The following is a 23,978-nucleotide window of genomic DNA, read 5'->3' as shown; positions in this document are numbered from 1 at the left end:
AGATAGCTTGTGTTAGAATAGGCGTGGAATATGTTAACGGTTGTCAAGAATTGTAATGAATATGTAATTTTTCTGTCAATATAAGCTACATATAACCAAATGGCCGGTGGCGGACCTAGGGAGGGACAGCCGCCGTGCTGAATAAGAAATGCCACTTTTAAAACCTTAAACCATGGTTTTAGGAGTCTGTTACTATGCCGATTGTACGGTATTGGTGTGAACACCCGGTTCGTGGGCAGCACCGGAGATCCGGGGTTTGTCCCATTGCTCTGAGCGCCCGCGAGGGACACGGGACAACCAGGGGCCGCGGGTTGTTGTCACACACATGGGGCTCAGGACCTGGCACAGGGTTTGCACCACCGGCCTCACAGCCCTGGGCAGGAGGGATGATAAAGTCTGTGCTTTGCAACTGCTGCTTTCTCTCTGGGAGCTGCGAACTGTCACTGTCCTGGGCCGGGGGCGAGCGCTGGTGCAGCAGCGCTCCCGAAACGCGACTGCCCAGGGCGGGTGCTGTTCACACCGCCAAGACCAGCGGCTGCACCGGGCGGGGACAGCTGTGCGCGCCCTCTTGGGAAGAACACGAGCCCTGAGCTGCCGTGACGGAGCCGCAGCACCGGTCCGGCCGCAACATGGCGGCAACGGGCGGCGTCACTCCTGCTCCGTGCCCGACCTCCCCAAGATGGCGGCAGCGAGCCACGCACCGCCCGCTCACGCGCCCTTCCCAAGATGGCGACAAGTGACGCGCCGCCCGCCCAGGGCGGCTCCAAGATGGCGGGCGGCGCGGAGCCCGAGCCGGGCCCGGAGCTGGAGCGGGTGGTGGAGGCGCTGGAGCTGTTCCTGCGGCCGCCCAGCGGGCCCGGGGAGCGGGATGGCGAAGCCGGGCCTGGCCTGGAGAGCGCTCTACGACTGGAGACGCTGCGCAGCAACGCGGCGGAGCTGGAGGAGCGGCTGCGGCGGGCGGCGGGCTGGGCGGCGCTGCGCGGCCTGCGCGACGCTGTGCTGGCCCGGGCCCCCGCGCTGGCCGCCGGGGCGGCGGGGCAGGCGGACCCGAGCTGGACCACGGCCTGCGAGCTGCTGGCGCTGCTGCTGTGCCTGAAGGAGCGGCTGGCCGCGCTCGCCGCCGCCCCCGCCGCCCGCGGGGCCGGGTCTGGGGCCGCGCCGCCGCCCAGCGCCGACACGCTGAGCGTGGCGCAGGGCCGGGCGGTGGGGCGGGCGCTGCGGGCCGCCGTGGGGCTGGGGCTGCTGCCCTACCTGCCGCCGGGCGTGGGGCAGCGCCCGGGGCCGCCCGCGCCGCCCCCGGGGCCGCCCGCCGCCCGCGGGGCCCGGCTCCACGCCGCCGCTGCCGCCCTGGCCGAGCTGGCCCAGCACCCCGCGCTGGGCGGGCCCCTCCTCGCCCGCCACCTCGGCCTCCTGCTCGCCGGGCTCTGCGTGCTGGGCCACGGTCCCCCTGCACTTTGTGAGGTCCGTGCCCCCCGGTGCCAGTGTCAGCCCCCGGCCCTGCCACAAACGTGCTGGTCACCAGCCTCACCAGAGCCTCTCGCCACCCTCCATGGCTGAGCCCATGGGCTCCTGCTCACCAAGCCGTGGCAGCTCCCAAACCCTGCACATTAATCTCCGTGTGAGAGAAGGGACGGGAGCCTGGCTAGGGGCTGGAGGGGCACTGGCACCCGGCCGAGCCGTCCTCACCACCCGGGGGTTGTTTTTCCACAGGGTGTTTCGGAAGCAGAGCGAGCGCGGTGCCGGGAAACCCTGCGGCACGTCCTGGACCGCGTGTACCCACCGCTAGCGGTGCGAGAGCTGCTGATGCTGCAGGGCCGGCACAAGCAGGTACCCGGCGCAGGGCACTCGGGCGCTGCCGCCCGCAGGGCTGGGCTGCATGTTCCCACACTCCTGAGGGTGCATTTGCTGCTCTCCTGGAAACGTTCTTATGTGTTAAAACCCAGTTTGATGCAGCACCCCAACCCCAAGCGCCGCGTGAGCGCACGGGTGAAGCTGCTGGGCGTGCATTGCTCACGCAACAGCGGCAACCCTGCCATTCAGGGCACGTGAGCTTGGGGACTCATCACAGCACGTGCCGTCTTGGCAGCTAAATCCACTGTGCCCAGCCAAGCAAAGCATCTCCTGTTCCAGAACCTGCCCCTTTCCACTCCAGGGCATGAGGAGGTGCTGCCTCGGCACCGGCTGCTGCTCGTGGCTGTTTCACAGGCCACCTGCTGGCACCGGGGAGGAGGAGATGAGAAATCTCCTTAGCACGATGTGTGTAGAGTCCCCGGGGAAGGGACCACATCCCAGCTCCAAGCGAGTGCTGTGGGTGGGTGTGTGCCCACCTGCTGTGTCACCATTCAGGGTCAGGACACGAGGAGCTGCTGGTGTGTACACAGGGTAGTGCAGGGCTGTGCTCTGACTGGGATCACACGTGATTCCCCAGCAGGCAGAGGCTGCTGTCCCAGAGGCTGTGGCTGTTACACAGAAAAGCGGGGTCTCTCAGTTAAGCGAAAGCTGAGCTGATTTCCCCCAGCCTTGCTCCCCCATTCCAGCTCTCGCTTTGTGGTTCTGCAGCCCCCTGAGCTGTCTGTGCTGTCCTGGGGCAATTGCTTTGCTCGCCTGACTCTGTGCCAGGCCCTGGCAGGGGTCACTGGTGCAGACCCCTTACCTGCATGGAGCCCAAATTGTCTCCTGAGCCCCTGTGCACCATTTTGGTAACGAAGGCAAAGCTGCTGCCTGGCCCTGAGGGACTTTAATTAGTGGAGGGAAGCTTTGCATGAGGGGATGCTCTGGGGAAGGCTAGCCTTGCTCATTAAGCCCTAATTTGCTTTGTGCCACTGGATGAAGAAGTGATTTATTTAAAGGTTTCGCTGTCGTGTGCTCCTGTTAAAGTCCTGCAGGGCAGGGTGCGGATGGTTTGTTGTCAGGAGGGTTTGCACAGGACTGTGCAGATGTGCTCCTTAGCTTGTTCCTTTGTTTCCTTTCAGAGTCCTCCCGCTCCCGGGGAAGGGACAAAGCTGGCACGGGCCCCGGCGTGGCTGCGGCGGCTCTGCGGGCAGCTGCTCTCCGAGAGGCTCCTGCGACCCAGCGGGGTCCAGGCTGTGGTTCGGGGCATCATGGAGGGAACGGGCGGTGAGTGGGTGTTCTGACGCTGCTCCTGGCTTCCTGGCCGGCCAATTTAAAGAGCCTGTGGTGATGTGTCTGGGATGTTTCATCCCAGGAGAGGCTCGGGAGAAACAGTGCCCCCAGAGCCTGGAAATGGGAAACAGATTTTGTCAGGCCAGGCTGGCTCTGTGACACACAGATTTTTGTCTCTGTGCTCATCCCCCAAACTGAATGCTTTCCCACTGTACAAGCTGTAAGTTCAGGGTACAGCGTCATGTTTGAGGTCCAGACTGAAAGCCCCTGAGCTAGTTTAATCTGTTTGTGCCTCTGTGGAACTGCACGTCCTGTGTGCACAAGGGGGTCGGTTCCGAGGAGCTGCGCTGGCGCGGGGCTGTGGGCTGTGCAGGTGCCGTCAGACCCATCCTGCCCCAGGGCTCAGCAGCGTTGCTCCCCTGCCCTCCATTTCCTGCCAGGGAGGGAAATAGTTGCTCTTTAAAAGCTGAAATCCATTATTTTTCGTGCAAAAGCCTCCTCTGGCCAATACCAACCTGATGACACCACCCAAGCATGACCTCCCTCCCTCCACCTCTTGGGTAGAGGTTGTTTTCTAGTATCAAATGTCTCAGACAATAATATTTCTCCTTTTGTCTTTAAATACAGTTATGTCCTGAAAGATGTTTGCTCTAAAGAGAGTAACAGAAGCTAGAAATCCAATTTTTGGCCAGAAACATCAGGCTTCAGCCAAAGCTGGCCTTGCTATTCTGCTGAGCTGATCTGGGCTCTCTGCTGCTGTGACAGGTGGTGCTGGCGCTGAAGCCGCAGCCGTGGACTGGAGAAAATGCGATGTGGTTGCGAAGATTCTGGCTGCCTGTCCGCAGCAGTGCCTGTCTCTCGAGGAGTACTACAGGCTGGTGTGTCCCCAGGTGGGTCCTGTGCTCCCTGCAGCACGTCAGGGAATTTGGAACCAGCTTCTGGCTTGGGGAGCATCGGTACTGTCGCTTCTGCTTGAGCATGGCCTCCTTGAGCCAGGACGATGTGTTTTTTAATGCTGCTCTGGCAGTGGGACATGTTTCCACCCTACTCTTGAATTTCCCATATTTGATTGAAATGCTGGAAAGTGTTGCCTGGTCGCACAAGCTGTGCAGCACAAGGAGCTCTCTGCCACAGAGCTCTTGCTTCCAGCCTTTGGCGATGGGAATGGTGCAGGCTTTTGGTTTGAGCCCAGAAATGCATCCTACATTCACGTGTGTGGAGGAGAGCAGCTTTTTTGTATGTGGAATATTGTGCCAAAATGTCCTGCAAAGCAGAAGGCAAGAGGCTGCTCCGTCTCCACCAATGGCTGCGAGGAGGTGGCCTGCCCCACTTCCGAGGGGCTGCTGATCTTTCTTCCTTTATCCTGGATTTTCCCCCAGATTCTGGACCTGCTGCACATCCAGGACAAGCTGACGGCGCGGCAGTTCCAGCGAGTGGCCACCAGCACGCTGCTCACCATGGCGAGAGAGCACCCTCAGCTGGCGGAGACGCACCTGCTGCGGCCACTCCTGGCGCCGCTACTGCGCTGTGCAGGGACAGCAGGTATGGCTGGGATCAGGTGTGCGGGTTCAGCAGGTGTGGCTGGGCTCAGGTGTGTGGGACAGCAGGTACCCCAAGCTCCCCATCTGAGAAGGGGCTGGTTTCTCTTCTTGCTGATCTCTGTCTTTCCATCAGGATTTTCCCAGGCTGGTGGCTGGGCTGTGGAGCGTGCCAGCCCAGCGCTGTCAGTTGTGAACACGTCTGCATGCACCGTATTTATTAGCGCTTGGGTCAAATTACTGTAGTGTAACAGCCAAGTAGTGGGGCTTCTGCCATTTGATTTTTGGGAAACTCTCCCAGTCTGACAGTCTCGTTTTGGGCTTCCAGGCGGAAGCCATCGGTTCCCCATACTGACCGAGCAGCTCTCTGGGGAATAATCCAGCCAGAAGTTGTGGTCTGCTTTGATTTGCCTGTAACCTTGCGGGGTTTACACCACCACAGTGACATTTAGCACTGCTAATGAGGGCTCATCGTTCCCATGCAGTGCTGGTGGAGGGCAGGAAGGCAAGAGACCCATCAAAGTTCTTTCTGGCACTGCGCACTATGGGGTTGTTGTTCTGCTGTAGACCCCTCGGCATGTGGCGGTGCTGATATTTGTGCCCTTTGTTTTCAGAGTTGTCAGTGGAAGATTTACCAGCAGGGACCGTGCTGGTGACAGAGGCCGAGCTCAGCACATGTGTGGAGGATGTGCTCAAGGTATCGTGTCTGATTTAGGCGTGAGGGTAGGCAAGGGAACTATGAATGAGCTGGTTTGGGACTTTCTGAGCGGTTCAGTGTGTGTGTTGGACCGTGACACAGACCAGTGTCTCCTGCAGTTGCGATACTGCGGTGAAGCCGAGAGCTGCACAGAATAACCTTGTATGCAGCGCTGCACTGGTGGGACTGCAGCTTTATGCTGGTTACCAGAGGCACTGCTGGAATCCTTTCAGGAATTCTCACCCCAAAACATTCTGTGAGATGTCAGTGAGCTCTTGCTTCTATTTTTTTCCAGTTTCTTTTTGGTGTGTCAGAGCAGGAAGGGTCTGAGCAGCCCTGTCAGCCAGCGGTCTCCACGGTGCTCTCATATCCTCTTTTTCCATGAGCTGCAGCAAGACTTGGAGCATTGCTAAACTGTGCAGCTTCGACAGGACTGTTGTGTCTGGGTGAACTGTCAGAGCAATTGGGGAAGGGAGGGTGGGCAGTGCCTCAGCTGTAGAGAGGACACTGTTGGTGGCTGTGTCCTCCTGTCAGGTGTCCCAGGAATATTGGGGACACTGCAGCTGGCCCCCATGGGGTGTCCCCAGCTGTTCATCTTCCCCTGCCAATATCAGTCAGGGGGCTCAAGGCATCACAGTCTGTCTAGTCCCATTGGGCAAATGAGGTAAATTAATAAGTAAGGAAAAATCAGCAGCCTGTTTTGCAGAGATCACTTTGAACTGAACCCCATGACACATGGGCTTCTGTGTGCATGAAGTTAATTTTAAGGCTGTGGGTGGATAATCCTCCAGCTGCTCGGGGTGCAGGACGGTGCCTGGAGGTGGTGGTGGGACCCAGAGCTGGTTGGTGTGTCCGGTGACCAAAGCAAGAGGGGCTGCTGGGGTGCAGGATAGTTTGCTGAAGGGCAGGAGAGATGGGAAGGGTTCAGGAAAATGGAAGGAAACTCGGGCCTCTTTGGATAAATGCTCTGGCTTTGCCAATAACAGACCATCTTCTGTGATAGAGGAGATATCCTGTGGGCAGGGGGGTGCAGGTTTAGCACCTTCTGTGCAGACCCATCGCACAAGGTTTCCCTCACAGCGACACGCAGGTGTTCAGCAGGACAGACCTTGGCTCTGGCATTCGGGGGACAGGAGGGATCCCTGGTTTTGGGTAATTCTGTGCAAGCAGCTCTTCTGAAAGCTCCCCTCACAGCTCCTTTTACCTGCCGTTCCCACCAGTATCACCAGTGCCACGCTGCCGGCTTCACTGCCTGCCCGGACAGCTGCCCAGCTCTCAGCTGCACGTTCCAGCCCAGAAGGACATCTCCAGCCCAGGAATTCCATTTTCAGAAGCCGGTGACTTGCTTACTGGCATGCCCCTAGGCAGGCTAAGCTCTTAAATGCTGGGATTGTAGTATTTTGCGTCGGAATGAGCTGTTGTAACCAGCTGGCAGGCAGAGACTGGTCTGCAGGGCTGCTCTGTGGTTCACAGTGCAGTGCTGGGGGGTTTGGGGCGGATCCCTCCTTAACGGTGTAATTCTGGAGGCCTGGGAGCAGCCAGGGTTTCTTGCCTGGCAAGTGTCATTTGATGCCGAGCAGGAAACCGTCCTTGGGGCTTCATCAGGGAGGCTTTGTGTACAAAAGGTTCTGGTTAGGAAGAATGGCTCCACAGGGATTAGCACAGGAAAAAAGGTCTGTTTGCATCAATACAGTGGGGCAGAATGTTATCAGGAGAATCTCCCTCCTACCTGGGTTGTCACACTGCCTGCAACAGGTGAGAAAAGCTCCTTGGTCTGTCCCCAGGACACTTCCAGCCACGGTGCATCTGGGAGGTGTAGGGTGAAGGGACAAGGGACGGCATCTTCGGAGCAGATGCTGCTGGAAGTCCCTTGGAGAACTTGTGAAAAGACTTTATTTCCCCCCTTTTTAAAAAAAGTTGCGAGGTGAGATGGAGCCTGCTCGAGTGAGGACCTGGGCACAACAACCCCAAGTAAACCCTGAGTCCAGCTGGGCGAGGCTTGGTGTTAAACCATTCTCAAAACCGAGTTTTCCCAGCGTTACGGCTTTGACTGAAAGCATCTCACCTGGCTTTTAGTTTGGACAATTCAATTCAAAGGATTGAAAAGAAAACACGGTGTTATAAAGCTCTGTGTTTGTCAGCGAGGTGGGACCCATGTGCACTGAGCTGGTTGCAGTGGTTTGCGTGGGGAGGGCAGGGACAGCCATTCGGGAGGGTGGGATGGAGGAGAGGAGCGTGGCCCCACAGCCTCCTTGGAGCCCCCACAGCCTCCTTGGAGCCCCCACAGCCTCCTTGGAGCCCCCACAGCCTCCTTGGAGCCCCCACAGCCTCCTTGGAGCCCCCACAACCCATCAGCCCCACTGTCCTGTGTGGGACTGATCTCTGTGTTTGAGATTTGGTTCTAGGTGCGGTATTTCCATAAAGATTTCCTGGTTCAGAGGCGCCTGTTGCACCTCTCTGTAACACAAGCCCTCACCCCTGAGCAGCAGAGTTCCCAAATCGCCAACTGAGCTATTCCTGTTCCTTGGAGCCAAGCTGCGGTTACACAAATGCTTGGAGAAAGATGCTGCTGAAGGCTGGTTTTAATACAGGACAAGGCATAATCAGGGAAAACAGGCTCCAGACTGAAGGAACAGAGGCTGCAAACCCTCTGCAAGCTGTGCTGCGCAGAGACGTGGTTTCTGTCCTTCCCTCAGCTCCACGCAGGTGTTTGACTCTCCTCCCCGTGCTCTTCTCTCTGTAGGTGTATGTGGTTGGGAATGACAGCTCGAGCCTGCTGCTGGGATCCTTACAGTCAGTCCTGGGAGTGGTTTTTTCCCTCTATTCTTTCGCCAAGCAGAATGTGTCATACTTACGGTAAGGAAGGATTGTGCACGACTTCTTCTGGGGTTTCATCCTCCCCGCTCTGCCCTCTGCCACAGGATGTGCTCTCCATGGAAATGTACAGAAGCTGAGACCAGTTTTCTCACCCTGGAGAGCTCTCGTTCAAAGCAGGCAGTAACCGCAGGCACAGGCACGGTGCGTGACCTTCCTGGCAGGCCTGTGCCTGGGGAAGCAGTTTTCGCAGTAGTTTTTGGCTTCCCTGAAGCCAAAATGTTGGGTGCAGAGGCAGATGTGACTTGCGGGCACCTTGGGAGCACAGGTTAACTCTTAGTCCCCACCAAGGAGTGGGAACTGTGGTTGTGGGTGGAGACAGTGATGCTGGGACCTGGCTGGGTGTTGGAACGATCTGTGTATCCAGGATTTAGATTAAAAAAAATGGATAAAACAGCTTGACTGCTGACTTTTGGAAATACCAGAGCATTCTTCTTGCTCCCCCGTGACTGATGTACCATGGTGAGCACCACATGTGTCACTCACAGTGACAGGGACAGTGGTGACCAGGTGCTGGCTGTCTCCCTTTTCCCCTCTCCCTCCTCCCCTCTCTCCTCTGTCTCTGCTCCCAGGCTTTCCCTGGGCTGCACTGGGTTTGGGCCAACCTAGTAAATACACTCCTGGTGGGTTTACACTTTGGTGACTCTGGCATGTGGGTGCTGGAGGCTTTCCCTGAATGGTCTGTGCAGACACGGCCTCTGCTGTTATTAAAGACGTCATTAATCACTTCAAAGAGCAGAGAGCACTGTGGCAAGTTCATCAAACAAGCCAAGTTAATGCTGCTGCTGCATGAACAGCGCTGCTGCTCGCCTCTCTCTTTGCAGAGGAATTTGGCAGGGGTAGCTAAAACTGCAGCTGCCTGGAAGCATTCGGATTTTCAGACCCCTGGCACAGTGCTGCTGCTGCACCTCATTAACCTGCATCTTTCCCTGGCAGGAGTTTCCATGCCATCTTCCAGGGCTCCCCCTCTCCTTCCTCCTCCTCCCTGGCCCAGCTGACAGCTCTGTGCTTTGTCATGTTGGCCCGAAGTGCCGGGCAGTGCGTGCAGAGCCTGTCCGTGTACAGACACGCTGTTCTGACAGCACTCCCCTCCTCACCAGCCTGAAATCCTGAAGGACCCAGATCTTCCATCTGGGAACACCAGAAGGACAGGATGTGCTGCTGGTCCCATTGTAAAATTACAGAAATGCTGGAGCTGTCATAGAATCTCAGGATGGCTTGGGTTGAAGGGACCTCTGAAACTCATCCAGTGCCACCCCTGCCATGAGCAGGGACATCTTCACCAGCTCAGGTTGCTCAGAGCCCGTCCAGCCTGGCCTGGGATGTCTCCAGGGATGGTTCATCCACCACCTCTCTGGCCAACCTGGGCCAGGCTCTCACCACCCTCAGGGGCAACATTTCTTCCTCATGTCCAGCCTGAATCTCCCTCCTTTAGTTTAAAACCATCACCCCTTGTCCTATCACAACAGGCCCTGCTGAAAAGTCTGTCCCCATCTTCCTTATCGGCTCCTGTTAAGAATGGAAAGGCAGCAGTAAGGTCTTCCTGGAGCTTCTCTTCTCCAGCTGAACACCCCAATTCTCCCAGTCTCTCTCTTGGCCCAAGGAGCATCCGTGTTCACTCCAGATCCCTCTTGTCTTTCCTGTGGTGCTGCTGGGGTGTGGGGGGGCTGCAGTGGGCACAGCAATGTCACCACTGTGTCTTCTCCAGCTCCCCGTGCCAGGAGATCCTGCTGTGGTTCCTGGAGAAGTCGGAGCGGGAGGCGTCGCTGGCCGTACTGGAAGGCTTCGCCGGGCTGAGCAGCAGCGTGTGCGCCCTGCACCCGCAGTGCCAGTTCCGTGCGGGCAGCGAGGGCGGTGCTGTCATCGTGGTGGAGGAGCCCATCAGGTGAGTGCTGCTGGGCAGTGCTGGGTGTGGGGGTGTCCCCAGGCATCATCCAGCAAGCAGGGGTTTTCACGGAATGCCTGGCAGAGAGAGCCTCTGTGAGCACGGGCTGCGGGTGCTGTCCCACCACGGTCTCGTCCCCCCGGGTAGTTGTCCGTCTGTGCCAAGCTCGGGCAGGAGACACTTCCACACAGCTCCAGTTCCCTGTACATGGTGCAGAGCTCTGACTTTCACTCCTGAGAAGCAGCACGCTCTGAGCATTAGCCTCTACTTTGTGTGCTTGTCCCAGGTCCCATCTATGTGGTGTCTGGGAAAGGGACATGCTCCGTCATCTTCCGTGCTTCAGCCTGTCCCGTGGTGGATTGTGGCTGCATGGAGTGAGTGGGATCCCTCTGGCACAGGTGGCACCGTCACAGCGAGGCCTCGCGGCAATGCCAGCAACCGAGCTCCCTTCCCGCTCTCACAGATGGTCTCTACAAGCAGTGGCAGAGCTTGGCCCTGTGGGGAATAAACGGCAGCCATTAGCCTCCAGCTGTGAAAACGGACCTATTCCACAGCCTGACTTTGGTTTAATGAGGGGCGGCTGTTAATTGGAGCCCAAGGCAGTGCCCAGGAGCTGTGTGCCCCCACAACAAACCCCCTACAAACACGCTTGTTTCGGTTTCATTTCAATCTGTTCCTGAGCTGAATTAGAAGGAGGTCTGCCCTGAGGTCTGCACTGGTTAAACTGGGTGTGCTTTGAAATTAGCACTTAACGGCCCATGGCTCTGTGCTTGTCTGTCCTGCTCCTCTGGCCATGACCACTGAATGAATTAGCCAGTGCTGATCCCATTAGAACAGCTGGATTAAACCCGTGTTTTGCGCTCATGGCTTCTATTAATGTTATTCCTTTAATTAATGCAGGTTAATTAATAAACTGAGTGCGTGGTCACGTAGACTAAACGAAAGGAGCAGTAGTTTGCCTCCACTGCCTCCAGGCTCCCTCTTTCTGGTAGCACTGTGGAGGGAGGTTTTCACGAGAAGGCAGAAGCAGGATCTCACCTCACCAGGAGTGGCTTAGAGCTGGCCCTGGGGTGTCTGGGTACATTGTTGGTGGCACGGTGACCTGTTTCAGTGATGAAGATGAGGCCCTGTACCAGAAGGTTTCCTCGGAGCAGTGCCATGTGGAGAACTTGGTGGAGCTTGTGTCTCACTGCCAGAAGAGCGGGCTGGCTGGGGACTTCTTCATCTGCTGCCTGAAGGTGAGGGCAGGCACATCTCTGGTTGGGCACATATTGTGGTTTGGGTTGGAAGGGACCTTTCCAACCCCCTGCCATGAGCAGGGACATCTTCACCCAGGTCAGGTTGCTCAGAGCCCCGTCCAGCTGAGGGACCTGGGGGGTTCAGTCTGGAGAACAGGAGCTGAGGGAGACCTTCTGATCTCTGAACTGCCTGAAAGGAGCTTGGAGCCAGGGGGGGTCAGGCTCTGCTCCCCAGGAACAAGCATCAGGACCAGAGGAAATGGCCTCAAGTTGCGCCAGGGGAGGTTGAGGTTGGATCTTGGGAACAATTTCTTCCTGGAAAGGGCTGTGGGGCATTGGAACAGGCTGCCCAGGGCAGTGGTGGAGTCACCATCCCTGGAGGGGTTGAACAGGCTGGAGATGAGGTTCTCAGGGACACGGGGTAGTGCCGGGGTTGGGTTATGGTTGGACTCAATGATTTTGAGGGTCTCTTCCAACCACAATGACTCTATGATTCTATGTAACCGTGGCCTCTCCCTGCGCTTCCTTCCCGGCAGGCGCTGACTCGTGTGGCTGCGGAGGACGAGGCGGGTTTGAGCTCAGCTGCGGTGCCTGGGGGGAGTTTGCTGGAGCTGGAGCAGCTCCGCGCTGCACAGGGCAGGAACCTGCTGGTCCTGCAGCTCGTGGCCACGCTGTGCGAGAGCGTCTCAGACACCGTGTTCACAAATATTGCTCAGGTTGGTGATGGGGGATCAGCAGCCAGAGCGTGGCGAAAACTGAGCTCTGGGCTGTAGGGAAATGGTGGCTGAGAAACAGCTGGAGAAAGCTGGAGCATCGCCAGGGAAAGTGATTGATTTGGTCACAAGTGTCCCGGTGCCAGCAGGAGGGACAGAGTCAGCTACAGGGGTAGGAGGGAGCAGCCCAGGGACATCTTTGCATTTCTGTCCGTGGTATTGTGTTAAAAGCCAAGAGAGTGGTCAGGGTGTTAATCCCAACTCCGACTTGCCAGCTTCTCATCTTTATTTTAAGCAAAATTTAATCCCAAGTTTAAAGACATCCATACCTGACAGACCTCTCCAGCCAGCACTTGCTGCCTGTCCATGGTGTCGGTACCTGGTTTTTCTGACACGTCTCAGCAACCGCCTCCAGGAGCTCTGGTAGCCGAGCTGCCAGCCAGACAAACAGCACTGCCGTGTCCTGCTGGCCCCTTGTCCCCAAATAGGCAGTTTGTAGCTTTTCCCTTTTTTTTTTTTTTGCTGCTGGGACACCCTCACCAGGTGGTGTGCGCAGTCATCGGGGTTGTGTAACTGCTGATACGGCTGGCGCTTGTGAATGGGCAGCTGCAAAATTTATTAAATGTTGTAATTGGAATGGCCAGCTGGGGCTCCCTGAACCTGGTACCAAACAGGGTTGTTAAAATACAGGATCTCTGCCCACCTGAGCCCACGCTGCTGCAGCGCTTGGCTGTCCCACACCGTGCTGGCTGCTGGGCGCCGCGGTGTCCCCCAGCCAGTCCGTGGTGTGACTTCCTCATCCTAGTTGTGTTTCTACCTCCGTGACCTGGTTGTGCCAGTTAACCATGACTGGCTTGAGCAGAGGCGGTCGCTGCTCACACAGGTTTCCTCAATTTTCTCTCGAGGACAAAGGAGCCGTTGTGCGCTCTGCAGTGACGGGGGGGATGCAGCCGCTGTCCCCACAGCAGCTTCATCCTCACCCACCTGCGCAGAACTGGCCCTGCATCAGAAATTCGGGTGGGGAAAGGGGAAGGATTTTCCCAGGTCTGGGTCCAGCTGTGAGCCCGGGCTAAAAAGCAACAGCCACCAAAAAAGAAATGCAGGCAAAAAAGCCATTGTGCCTCCTCTGGGCTGGGTTTTGGGGAGCACTCCTGTGCTGGGCCGGCAGCAACAGAGCTGCGTTGGAGCAGGTTCTGCAGCACAGGGCTCCCCCGGGGAGGTTTTCTTGCTCTGCGCACTCTGGAGCATGGATTTGTGCATAACGGGGTTGGAGCGAGCGGGATCGCTCTCCAAAACCAGACCCTGGGGGTGGCAGCAGCTGTGGACCCCTCAATTGCACAGTGGATTTCATTTACCTTTTCCACCCCTTGCCAACTGAGTTTCATGAGAATTGCTTGATTCTCCTCCCGCGTGGGACAGAAACATGCTCCAGTGTTTTATTTTTCAGGCATTTTTTCCCTTCTAGATTAGGATGTTTTTTCTTTCCTTCTTGATTAGGGTGTTTTTTTAGCTTTGTGTTTTTTCTCAGTCACTGTCTACTGGTAGATTATTTATGCATGGTGTTCCTATTTTTTTTGCATTAAATAGAATTTCAACCCGTTCAGCTTGCATTTCACTGTTTTGTGAGAGCAGATGTTCTGACACTTGTTTTTACTCCCTCTTCTTGCTGTTTGACGGCATTTCATTTTAGGACTAACCATCCCAGAAGATCCCGAAGCCTTTTCCGCAGCCCCCCCAGCTGCAGCAGGGATGTGTCTAAGGAAGCTGGCAGCAATCAGCTCCTCTGCTGATGAGGAAATGCTTTGCACCCAGTGCCCATGCCCTGGAGGCTGGAAATGTGGAGTTTCATGCAATAGTACCTTGTTGCCCTTGTGCTTTCTTTTCCGACATAGGAGCAAAATAGTTCCTCTTATTTTGCAGCGTGCTGGTTACGTAGGAGCAACCCTGATCCAGCACCTTCCCAGCTGGCAAAGGCACAGGAGAAAATAAACTCCCTAATTTCAAGCTCCGTTAGAAGCCTGAGAATCCCAGGGTCTGGTGCCAAGTGTCGAGGAGGCTGATGCCTGGCAGGGTTCTTATGGGCTTGAGGGGAAAAAACAAGTATTGTGAGAAAATCACAAAATAAGTGACGTGTCAGTGGGAGCTTGTCCAGGTCGAGGGGTGACCACAGGGAAACAGGAAGAATTTGTGCTGGAGAAAGGCTTTTGGGCTGGAAAAATTCAAATAGCTGCAAAACCAGGGAGAGCTGAAGGCAGCGGCTGTCTCCAGGGACCCCCCAATGTCCCCCTGCTAACCGCTGTCCCCCGCTGTCCCTACAGGTGCAGGAGTTCGTGGGGGCCATGCTGCAGCGTGCCTGTGCCAGCCCAGCGCGGGGCCCTGGCGCAGCGGCCGAGGCGCAGACCCTGGCCATGGCCATGGGGCTGGTGGCTGCCATGCTCGGTGGGGCCGTGCAGGTGAGGGGGGACACATGGGGGTGCATGGAGGGGGGACCAGCACAGTCCTGCTGCTCCTGGTGCTTCGGGCTCTGGTGCTTCCCTGGGTTGGGTCCCCGTTTAACTCCAGAGAATTTCCTCAGAGCAGTGCCAGGGTGCTGGCTGAGGGTTCCTGGCAGAGCACCCCTGAGAGCCCATTTATTTAATTTATAATCCAAAAATCCACTGCTGAGAGGGCACTGACAGAGCAGCGCAATCACATAGAGCATCTTTAAATGCCAGTAGTCCATCCTCTGCATTCCGACTCCATCTCTGGAGCGCAGTAAACTTCATGGTGTTTCAAGGACTGACCATTCTTGAAAATCCTCTATATAAATGGTACCTTGCTCCGTTACCCTGTCACACAGTGAGTGATCCCATGTGTCTTAGGGCTCTGCAATCATGCCAGTTCACATCATGGAGCTGCTGGGGTTGCTTCATCCCCAGACTTGCCCAAAGGAAAATCCAACTCTTAATGGAAAAAGATAATTTATCGTGTCTTATTGCTAAATTCCTAACATTGGGAAAAGAACGTTATTCAGTTGGAGAAAAAATAAAACCAGAGTTTCACAGCCCTAACAGGCCCCCTCCCAGGCGAGCTCCAGTGTTAGCGGGAGCAGGTTATCTTGGCAAATTGAACACACAAGGTTTTGGAGGCGGCTCCAAAGCTGTTCGGGTTCCAGTGGCCAAGGGTTTTTTACACAATCACCCAAAATCTCCCCTGAAATCTCCCCTAAAGCATCACTCTTCAGATCTTATGGCCGCAATTTTGCTGCAGCAGTTAAACCCAGGCTGGAGCAGGTGCTTCTCCCCATCGGGCACTGCAGCCTGGGAGCAGATTGCAACTGCCTTGCCAGGAGCACCCTGGGGAGTGAACCCCCATTGCGGTTGTGCCAGCACTGCTTCTCTTCCCCCCACAGCTGCAATCCGGCGACTTTGCAGTGCTGCAGCGGCTGGTGCCACTGCTGGAGGAGCTGTCCCGCACCTACCCTGAGCCCCTCACCCAGGAGCTGGCCGCCGACCTGCGCATCGCCATCTGCACCCACGGTGCCTGCTCCCCCACGACAGTGGGTGCTGCTGCCGGCAGTGTGCTGGGGAAGAAGCCAGGGATGGGAGCGCAGACTCCTGCTGGTGTCCCTGGCATAGCTCCGAGCCTGGGGGGTGGCCACAGCGGCCCCCCGGCTCCTGGGAAGAGCAGCGACGAGCAGAACATGAGCCGGGAGCCCAGCACCACGAGTCCTGCTCCAGCCCCATGCGCCACCAGCCCAGCCCCAGGGGGGCTACAGGAGCTGCTGGTATCAGCGTACGACCCACAGCCCCCTGGCCGGGCGGCTGCCCTGCGCCATCTCACCAGCCTGATCACGCAGAGGGATCCAGAGGCGTTGCGGCTGCAGGAGAAACTGCTCCAGGTACCAGCTCCCACCATGGTCCCGTCCTGCACCAGCACTGCAGCTGAGTGTCTGGTGGGCTGGACTGGGGATGGTCTGTGTTATCAGAGCCCCCAACCTCGCTGGCACTGGAGCAGGGCTGCCTGTGTGATGCCGCCTGGCACGGGGCCAGGGCTGACAGTGTTCCCCTCCTTGCAGGTGTTCCTGGAGAACCTGCAGCATGAGGACGCCTTCGTCTACCTGTCGGCCATCCAAGGTGAGCGATGCCCAGCCGGGGCAAGTGCTGGTGCTTCTCAGGAGAGGGTTTTGTGCCAGGGGGGTTTGGGCAGTGAGGGCAGAGAGCAGCAGAGCTGTGGCCGGGCTGGGGGTGGGTGTCCTGTGTGTTGGCTGTGCCAGCAGGTCACGAGGTGCCGTTCCCACGACCCTAAGCGATGCCGGCGCTGCCGGTAGCCACAGCTGCCATTGGGTCAGTAACCGTCAGCGGGAAAAGGAGCTTATCGATGTGCTTCCCTCTGCCTGTACGGTCTTGAGTGGGACGGGTTTGTCCTTGCCCTGCAGGTGAGACACAAATGCTTCAACCGTCCCCGGGTGATTAATACACCGGCTGCAGCTGCCTCTGTGTTTCGCAGCCTGGCTGCGGGTGTGATTAACCCTGACGCGGTTCCTTGTGGTGGTGACTCACCTGGCCCGCACTGCGCTGGCGGTGGCACTGCGGTGTGCTATGTGCGGTGCCAGTGGCAGTGCCAGGTGGGCTTCCCGCCGCAGCAGCCGTGCCAGGGCTGGGACCAGTGCCGGCTATCGCGGCACCGTGGAGGATCACTGAGCTGGGCTCTGGTGTGGAGATGCTGGAGGAGAGGTCGCTGCCCTGCTGGACATGCCTGGGTTTGCAGAGGGTAACCCATGCCAGGCATCCTCCGATAACTGGGGAATGAGGTTGGAGGTGAAGGCGGCAGCTCCTGGAGGGCAGGGGAGCCGGGGCTCGGCCTGACTCAGCGCCGGGCACTGCCGGGGCAGCCGCTGCTGCTCTTTCCCAGAGAGCAGCTGCCGTTCCATATCAGAGAGGTGCCAACCACCTGGGAAGACCAGCACTCCCTCCCAGCCCGCATTTCTAAAGGGCTGGTGGAGCCCCACAGCACAGCCTGGCACATGTCCCGTGCCAGGGCCTGAGCCCTCCCTGTCCCTGGGGAGACATGGCCTGCTCAGGGTACACTGGGGCTCTGGCTCCCAGCCTGGGCTGGGCAAAGCCAGGAGATTTCTGGAGCCCTGGCAAGGACGAGGATGCCCCAGCGGTGTGTGCCCGGTGGCAGGGAGCTGGGGGCTGCACCCGAGCATCGCTGGCGGTACCAGCTGCCCTGACACTGGGCCAGCCCACAGGCGAGCCCGGCAGCGTTTGATGGCCAGCGTGCCGAGTCAGCACTCCCTCGAGGAACGTTAACCAGCAGCAATTAGTGGGCACCTGCTGCCAGCTGCTAAGTTATTTATTTCTCAGCTTGGCACCCAAACGGACCTGGTGCTGCGGCTCTGTGTGCAGGGGTTGCACCGTGGGGCCGAGGTGCTGCAGGGGTCCTGCGGGTGACAGCTGCACTGGGGTGACAGGTGCCATCCTTGCGTCTGGCCCTGACCCACTCTCTCCCTCGCTCTCCCAGGTGTGTCCTTGCTCTCTAGCGAGTACCCAGAGCGGATCCTGCCCATCCTGCTGGCACAGTACGGCGTCCCGGCGCAGGGCACCGAGGACACTGCGGCCACTGTCACCCGGATGAAGCTGGGCGAGGTGCTGATGCGCGTCACCCGGGCGCTGGGTGAGTCCGCAGGCACGGCCGTGGCAGTGCTGGCGATGCCGGCAGCCATGGCACCGCTCGCCCCCTCGCTGCTCTCTGCCACGCCACCAGGTCTGGGAGGTGATGTTATTGGGGGCTCTTGATGTCTGGAGGCAAGAACCAGCTCCCAGGACCGCACCGTGGGGACTGGCGGCTGAAGGTGGCTGGCCAGGGGTTGCTGGTGGGCAGGAGCGGGGCAGTGGGTCCTGCCAGCAGCCCACCAATCCTTGGCTGCAGCGCTGGGCTCAGAGGCTGCTGGGAAGCGCCCAGACATGCAGAGCTGAGGGGTAGAAGCTGGATGAGGCCTTTCCAGCAGCCACCGTTGGGACACGAGTCAAACACCTGTCTGATTTCCCAGTAGAGAAGAGGCCAGTGGGAGCAGCCTGGGCAGGGGTCGGTTCCCGGTCACTGTCCAGGCGCTTTGTTTCCCAGGTTGGCCAAGGCAAAGCCAACTTCCTTGGCTGCTGGGCCTGCCGGAGCAGGGCACAGCCACTGCAGCTCCATCCCCAAGCTCTACCGGCATCCTACCAGGGCTGGTGCTCGTCACACCAGGCTGTGCCACAGCCCTGCCCTGCTGCTGGGATGGAGATGGGGCATCCTACGGGCCACAGCCCCATCACCTCCCCGCAGAGCCCGTGTGAGCAGCAGTGGAGCTTCGTGGTCTCTGCAGCCCCCAGGCGATGTCCGTGTGTCCAGCCCTCACCATGCCCAGCTCTGCAGCTGGGTTTCCCTGGCAGCTGCCGGCGGCACAGCTGGCAGCGGGACGGCCGGCACGGCCTCCACCGCAGCTCTCCCCCACGCTGCGGTGCCTCTGCCGCGGGCAGCAGCTCCGGCACGTCCTGGCTCGCCTGCATATTTATAGAACAGATCGCATGAAGTTGTTTTTGTTGCAAAGTTTCAGGATTCGAGAGCAAGGGTTTATCTAGTGCTTCTAGAAACACTCTGCACTGTGCAGCAGCGCTGCTGCCTTTCGGAGCTCTCCTGCCACTGCCTGGGGACCAATGTGTGTCCCTCCTGCCCTGTCTCCGTCCCCAGTCCTGCCTGCCATCCCACTGGAGCAGCTTTTTTCCCATTTTGCAGCAGCACCTATTGCCCAGCAGTGAGCTGGCGTGGGCAGCGTGGTGGGATGTGCGTGGCAGCCCTGTCCTGAGCTGCTCCCCCAGCTGCAGCCCCGCGGGGCTCTCGCAGACCCCGCACACACCCAACTCGCTTCTGCTGCAAACCCGTTAACTGCTCAGGCTGCGCCTCCTGCGCTGGGCGATCCTGCATGTCAGTCACAGGCTCTGCGCACCGGCCTCTAATTAGGCAGCTCACACCTCCCCACGCTAATTGGGTGGGGGTTTGTGCGGCTGAATTAGGTGAGAACTTGGGCTTCGCACATTGTTTCTGTACAGGATCTGTGGCCATTCTGAGCGGGAGGGGCGGTGGGTCGTGGGACTCACCGAGTGGCCCCAGACAAAGATCTTTGCGGGAGTGTGTGCTGAAGGGGTTTGCCAGTGCCCCGGGGGCTGCACCACAGTGTCCTCCCTGGCGTCACAGCGGGTCCCATGCTGGGCACAAGCCACACTCCAGATGTTGCACCCAGCTGTTGGCCGGTGCTGCAGTCTGGCTGCTCCCGCTGGAGCGGGGGCTCAGGCAGGACGGGGCTGGGGTTGTCCCTTGCCCGTGACGTGCTGCTCCGCTCTCTCCTGCAGGGGACATGGTGTTCCGGCACCGGGAGCCGCTGATCCAGGCCTTCCTGCGCGGGGCGCGGGCCCCTGAGGGTGCACTGCGGGCCAGCAGCCTCTCCAACCTGGGCGAGCTCTGCCAGCGCCTGGGCTTCCAGCTGGGCCCCATCGTCCAGGAGGTACTGCTCGGTCCCTGGGGGCCACAGGGCCATCGCTCCTTAACGAAGGGCAGTTTGTTAGTGGATGGCAGGGTTGCTGAGGGCTCGCTGCTGGGGATACAGCAGCCTGGGGTTTCCATAAAGGACGTGGGGGATATTTACTGAAATCAGAGAGTAGAAAAGTTGTTGGACCTGAAGCAAACTCTCAGGAGATTCTCACCATGATTTTTAGGGCTGAAAGTTGTCTCTTGTGCAGAGAAGCGATAGCCCAAGGCCAGGCGGTGCAATGGCTCTGCAGGAGGAGACCTGGGGGCACAGTTAGCACCTGCCCGGGGCACCTCCTCCTGCTTAATGAGTTAATGAGACCTCGTTACCATTCCTATTATCACCAGGCAGCTGATATCTGGGGGGTGCCCGGGGCTGCTGGAGTTGTGGTCCTGGCTCCTGGGGCTCTTCTTTCTGGAGGGTGGGGTGTCTCACTGGGAGCCGCTGGTGTCATAGTCTGGCAGTCCTGGAGCTGGCGGATCTGTGTCCCCCCTGCAGCTGGAGCTTTGCTCTCTGTATCTCCCGGTGCAGGAGGGAGGGCGGGAGACGTCGGGGATGCGGCACTTGTGTTTCTCCGCGGGTCCCCGCTCGACACCAGCGGGTACCGGCAGCATTTGGCGTGATGCCAACACACCACACGCAGCTATTTCAGGCAGGCGCTGGCTCTGCTAATTCTCCCGGCTGTCACTGCCAGGGGTCGAATTAGCTTCCTTCGACGTTGCCTGCTTTTTATAAAGCGTTCCAAGGTGTCTGTGTGTCGCTCAGCCCCTGCGAGAGGGCGGGCTGCTCCGTGACCCACAGAAAGCCAATCTGGGGGGCTAGGGGCAGGCAGGGGGGCGCGCAGCTGCCCTGGGTGGGGTGTGGGGGTCCTGTCCTCATCTTTCCACTGTGGACAGCTGCTCTGGGGGATCCCCTCGTGCCCCCTGCTGACAATGCCATCCCTGCAGGTCACCTCCTGCCTGACGGCCATAGCCAAGATGGATCCCGAGGCTGAGGTGCGAAGAGCCGCCGTGCACGTGGTGGTGCTGCTGCTGCGGGGGCTCAGCGACAAGGCCACCGAGGTGGGTCCTGTCCCCAGGGCTGGGACAGCCTCTGCCAGGCTCCTGGGTGTACCCGGGCAGGGCATGGTGTTCTCGGGGACAGCCCCGGGGGCTCCTTCCCAGGCAGCTTCCAGGGAATGTTGATGGGATCAGGATCTCCGGCTTGTGCCGCCCGCACCCAGGGGCCCTGCCAGCGGCTAAAGGGACTTTGCAGGGACATCCCCTTGCGCTGCTTGGCCGTGCCAGCTCCTGGGAGCCGTGGGAGGTGTTTGTCACTCATTTGCCTTGGAAATGCCCATTTTTTCCGTGGGCCGTGGCCTCCCTGCCCACTTCCCAGGAACGAGCGTGTTGGGACTCAGCTCCTGGAGAGGAAAGAGCTGATCCCCGTGGGAATCCCCACAGTTGGAATCCCAGCTGCCACTCGTGCCTCTGTGCCGGGGGGACGCTGCTGTGCCGCTGGTGCATGGAGAAGCTGAGTCACAGGAGGGTCAGGGCTCGTGCCGGGGGCAGCGCAGTGGTGGTGGTGCCGCCATGTCCTGGCACTGGCAGCATCAGTGAAAGAGGCAGCGCCGAATCTGACAGGGCACACCGGGGGCTGTGTTTTGGGTTGTTGCGGGTGTGGGTGAGATGCCAGCAGGTGCTGATGGTTTGGCCCACTCTGCCCAGGTGCTGCGGGACGTCCTGCGGGACCTGTACCGCCTGCTGAAGCACGTAGTGACGACAGAACCTGACAGCGCGACGGTGCTGCACGCCCAGCTGGCGCTGGAGGAGCTGGACACGGTGATGAGGAGGGTCCTGTTCCCCCCCCAGACACTGGAGAAGAAGATCGTGGTGCTGCCGTAGCATGTGCCAGGACTGCAGAAATGAACTCTTCCTGCTCCGGCATCAGGGCTAAGCGGCTTCCTGAGAGGACGGGTTCACTGTGTCCCCAGGACGCCACCGGCGGGTGCCAGTGGGGAGGAAGCCACAGCCTGGAGAGGGTGGGCTTGCTGGGTCGAGGTGGGAGATTAAACGGAGACTTGCTCAGTCCTGTGCCTGTGATGTCTCATGGAGCTACATGAAGTCCCTGGGTGCCATCCTGGCCATGTTCCATCCTGCGTCTGTGTCATGCTCGCCCTCCCATTTTTGGGGTGGTGGCAGCAGCGCAGGCCCCAGCAAGGGGGGCTCTGCTGTCTGCACCCCCAGCGCAGGCAGCTGTGCACCCCGGGGTCTGGCAGCAGCCATTGCTGTCCCACGGCCCTGCCTGGGCACCACGCTCGTACCGAGGGGCTGCTGTGGCTGCTGGGGGACGCTGGGACTGCCAGTCTGGCATCTTGCACGCTCACACGCTTGCTGGTGGGTGCCCACGGAGGGACCATCTCTGGGTGAGGGATGGGGACTGTCCATGGAGGCTGGAAGCCTCACCCCTCTGCCTCTGGCCAGGGCAGCCCCGTGGGTGCTGCAGCGCCGTGAGCCCCGCTCCTGCTCTGGGAGCTGCCGTGCACCCACCGGGTGGGGGAACCAACGCTGGGACAGGGTGCTGAGGGATCACACCAGAGCTCCCTTGCTGAGCAGCCCCACTGTACACAGCCCCGGGTACTGGGTGGTATGAGGGACCCAGCACGCCCTTTCCTGCCAGGCTGGGGGTGCCCGGCTGTGTCTCCATGCCCAGCGGAGCCACTTGCGCCGGGCCCACACCTCACCGTGCTGTGCCATACTGTGCGGTGCCGCTGGGCCGGGTGTGCTAGGGCAGCAGGAGCACGTTGTCCTCGCAGGCGAGCAGCAGCGGCCTAGCGCTCCTCCCTGCTCCTGCTGCCGCCAGCCCACGCCGGTGCCACGGGCACGTGCCAGGATGCTGCTGTACCAGCGGTGCCTCCCCAGGGCCTGCTGCGAGTGGCAGAAGACCGTTCTTGAATGAAAAGTCTCTTTTAATGCTGCTGGCCATCCCTCTTGCCATGGGGAGCAAGGAGACGGCCGTACTGGAGGAGGGAGGTTGGTTTCCACCTTGGGCAGCACTCCCGTGGCCGGCAGCGAGTTCCACCTTGGGCAGCACTCCCGTGGCCGGCAGCGAGGACAGGTGCCTGGTAGCTGCCAGCACAACGAGAGGTAAGGGGCCATGGGGCAGCCCTTGGGTTTGGCCCCTGCTGGGGGACACTGGGGAGGGCTGTGGAGCGGGGACACGCTGCCCCTGTCCCACTCATTCCCACAGACGGGTCCCTGCAGCCACAGGGGCACCGCATGCGCCCAGCAGCACTGCAGCAGCAGCACTGGCACAACCACGCCAGGTCTTACCTCACCATGCCAGGTTTCGCAGCTCCACACCCCACCGCTGCCATGTGGGAGCCCCGCCAGTGGTGCTGAGGGTCCTGGTGTCCCTGTCCCATGCCCACCATCCACGGGCTCACAAGTTTCTGAGCACCATCGCTGAGTGCGGTTCCGTCACCTGCGGTGGGGAGTTGCCAGTGGCGTCACCGCAGTGCTGGTGGGGGGACCTGCCTGGCTGGGGGGTCCTGCTGAAGAGATTCCCCCCTCCCCAGCTCCTGGAACTGGGGGTCCAGGCCTAATCCCAGCATCACTCTTCTCCCAGCCCAGCAAGAGTGAGGAACCCAAAAGTGCTGGATTTGAGCCCAAAGCCGAGGCTGCACCTCCTCTGGACTCAGCGTGGTCCCTCCCAGAGCTGGTTGTCCCCTGTCATCAGCCCAGCACAGGGACATTTTGTGTGACCAGCACAGGGTTGCTGTCCCCAGGGTGGCCCTGGTGCTGCCCTGGGACCCAGAAGCCATGGGCACAGAGTGACACAGCGGGGGGACACCGGGCATCCCCAGGTGGCTCACAGCCGTGGAGGGGACACGGTGGCACCCAGAGGTGACATGTAGGTTACACATGACTGTCATGAGAGAAGCCTCGGGAGTGGGGCAGGGGGATAGGAGAGACAGAGTGTCCCCGGGGGTGTCCCCGGGGACCCTGAGGTGGCCCTGGGTGGCCCAGCGCTGCCCCGGCCGATGAGCTGCGGCGGGTCCCCGGGGCGGTGCCGGTGGCGCCCACTGCCGCGCGGGAGGATGCCGGTGCCGGGGGATGGGGATGCCGGGGCCGCCGGGGCCGATCATCGCTCCCGCAGTGCGGGGCTGGGGCCAGTGCAAGGTGTTGCCGGTGCCGGGGCTGGTGGCGGTGCCGGCGGTGCCGGTGCCGGGCGGGGCCCCCGCGGGCTGCGGGCGGTGCCGGCCCCGCCGCCGTATAAAGGGGCCGCGCGGGCCGGGCCGGGCGCACAGCGGCGGCGGCGGCGGCGGCCGGGGCGAGCGGCGACACCGGCACCACCACGGTGAGTCCCGCTCCAGGTCCCTCCTT

The 23,978-nt window shown here is 59.8% G+C and overlaps 1 protein-coding gene across 1 annotated transcript; it reads left to right on the top strand.

Annotated features, from left to right (window-relative positions):
• The first annotated feature begins 624 nt into the window (after nt 1–624).
• Nucleotides 625–21,675, top strand: TANGO6 (transport and golgi organization 6 homolog). Its single transcript, XM_082062897.1, has 17 exons — nt 625–1,461; nt 1,711–1,827; nt 2,973–3,117; nt 3,889–4,013; nt 4,503–4,665; nt 5,276–5,358; nt 8,102–8,214; nt 9,941–10,117; nt 11,229–11,355; nt 11,892–12,071; nt 14,387–14,521; nt 15,460–15,948; nt 16,126–16,183; nt 17,574–17,726; nt 19,439–19,590; nt 20,562–20,675; nt 21,321–21,675. Exons 1-17 carry the CDS (start codon nt 727–729, stop codon nt 21,495–21,497), a joined length of 3,243 nt encoding a protein of 1,080 aa, XP_081919023.1. The 5' UTR covers nt 625–726; the 3' UTR covers nt 21,498–21,675.
• The last annotated feature ends 2,303 nt before the right edge of the window (nt 21,676–23,978 follow it).

The sequence above is a fragment of the Streptopelia decaocto genome (assembly GCF_964273445.1).
Source record: "Streptopelia decaocto genome assembly, chromosome: 11".
Taxonomy (NCBI): domain Eukaryota; kingdom Metazoa; phylum Chordata; class Aves; order Columbiformes; family Columbidae; genus Streptopelia; species Streptopelia decaocto.
The sequence above is the reverse complement of the archived record's forward strand: the minus strand, read 5'-3'. Positions and strand labels throughout refer to the sequence as shown.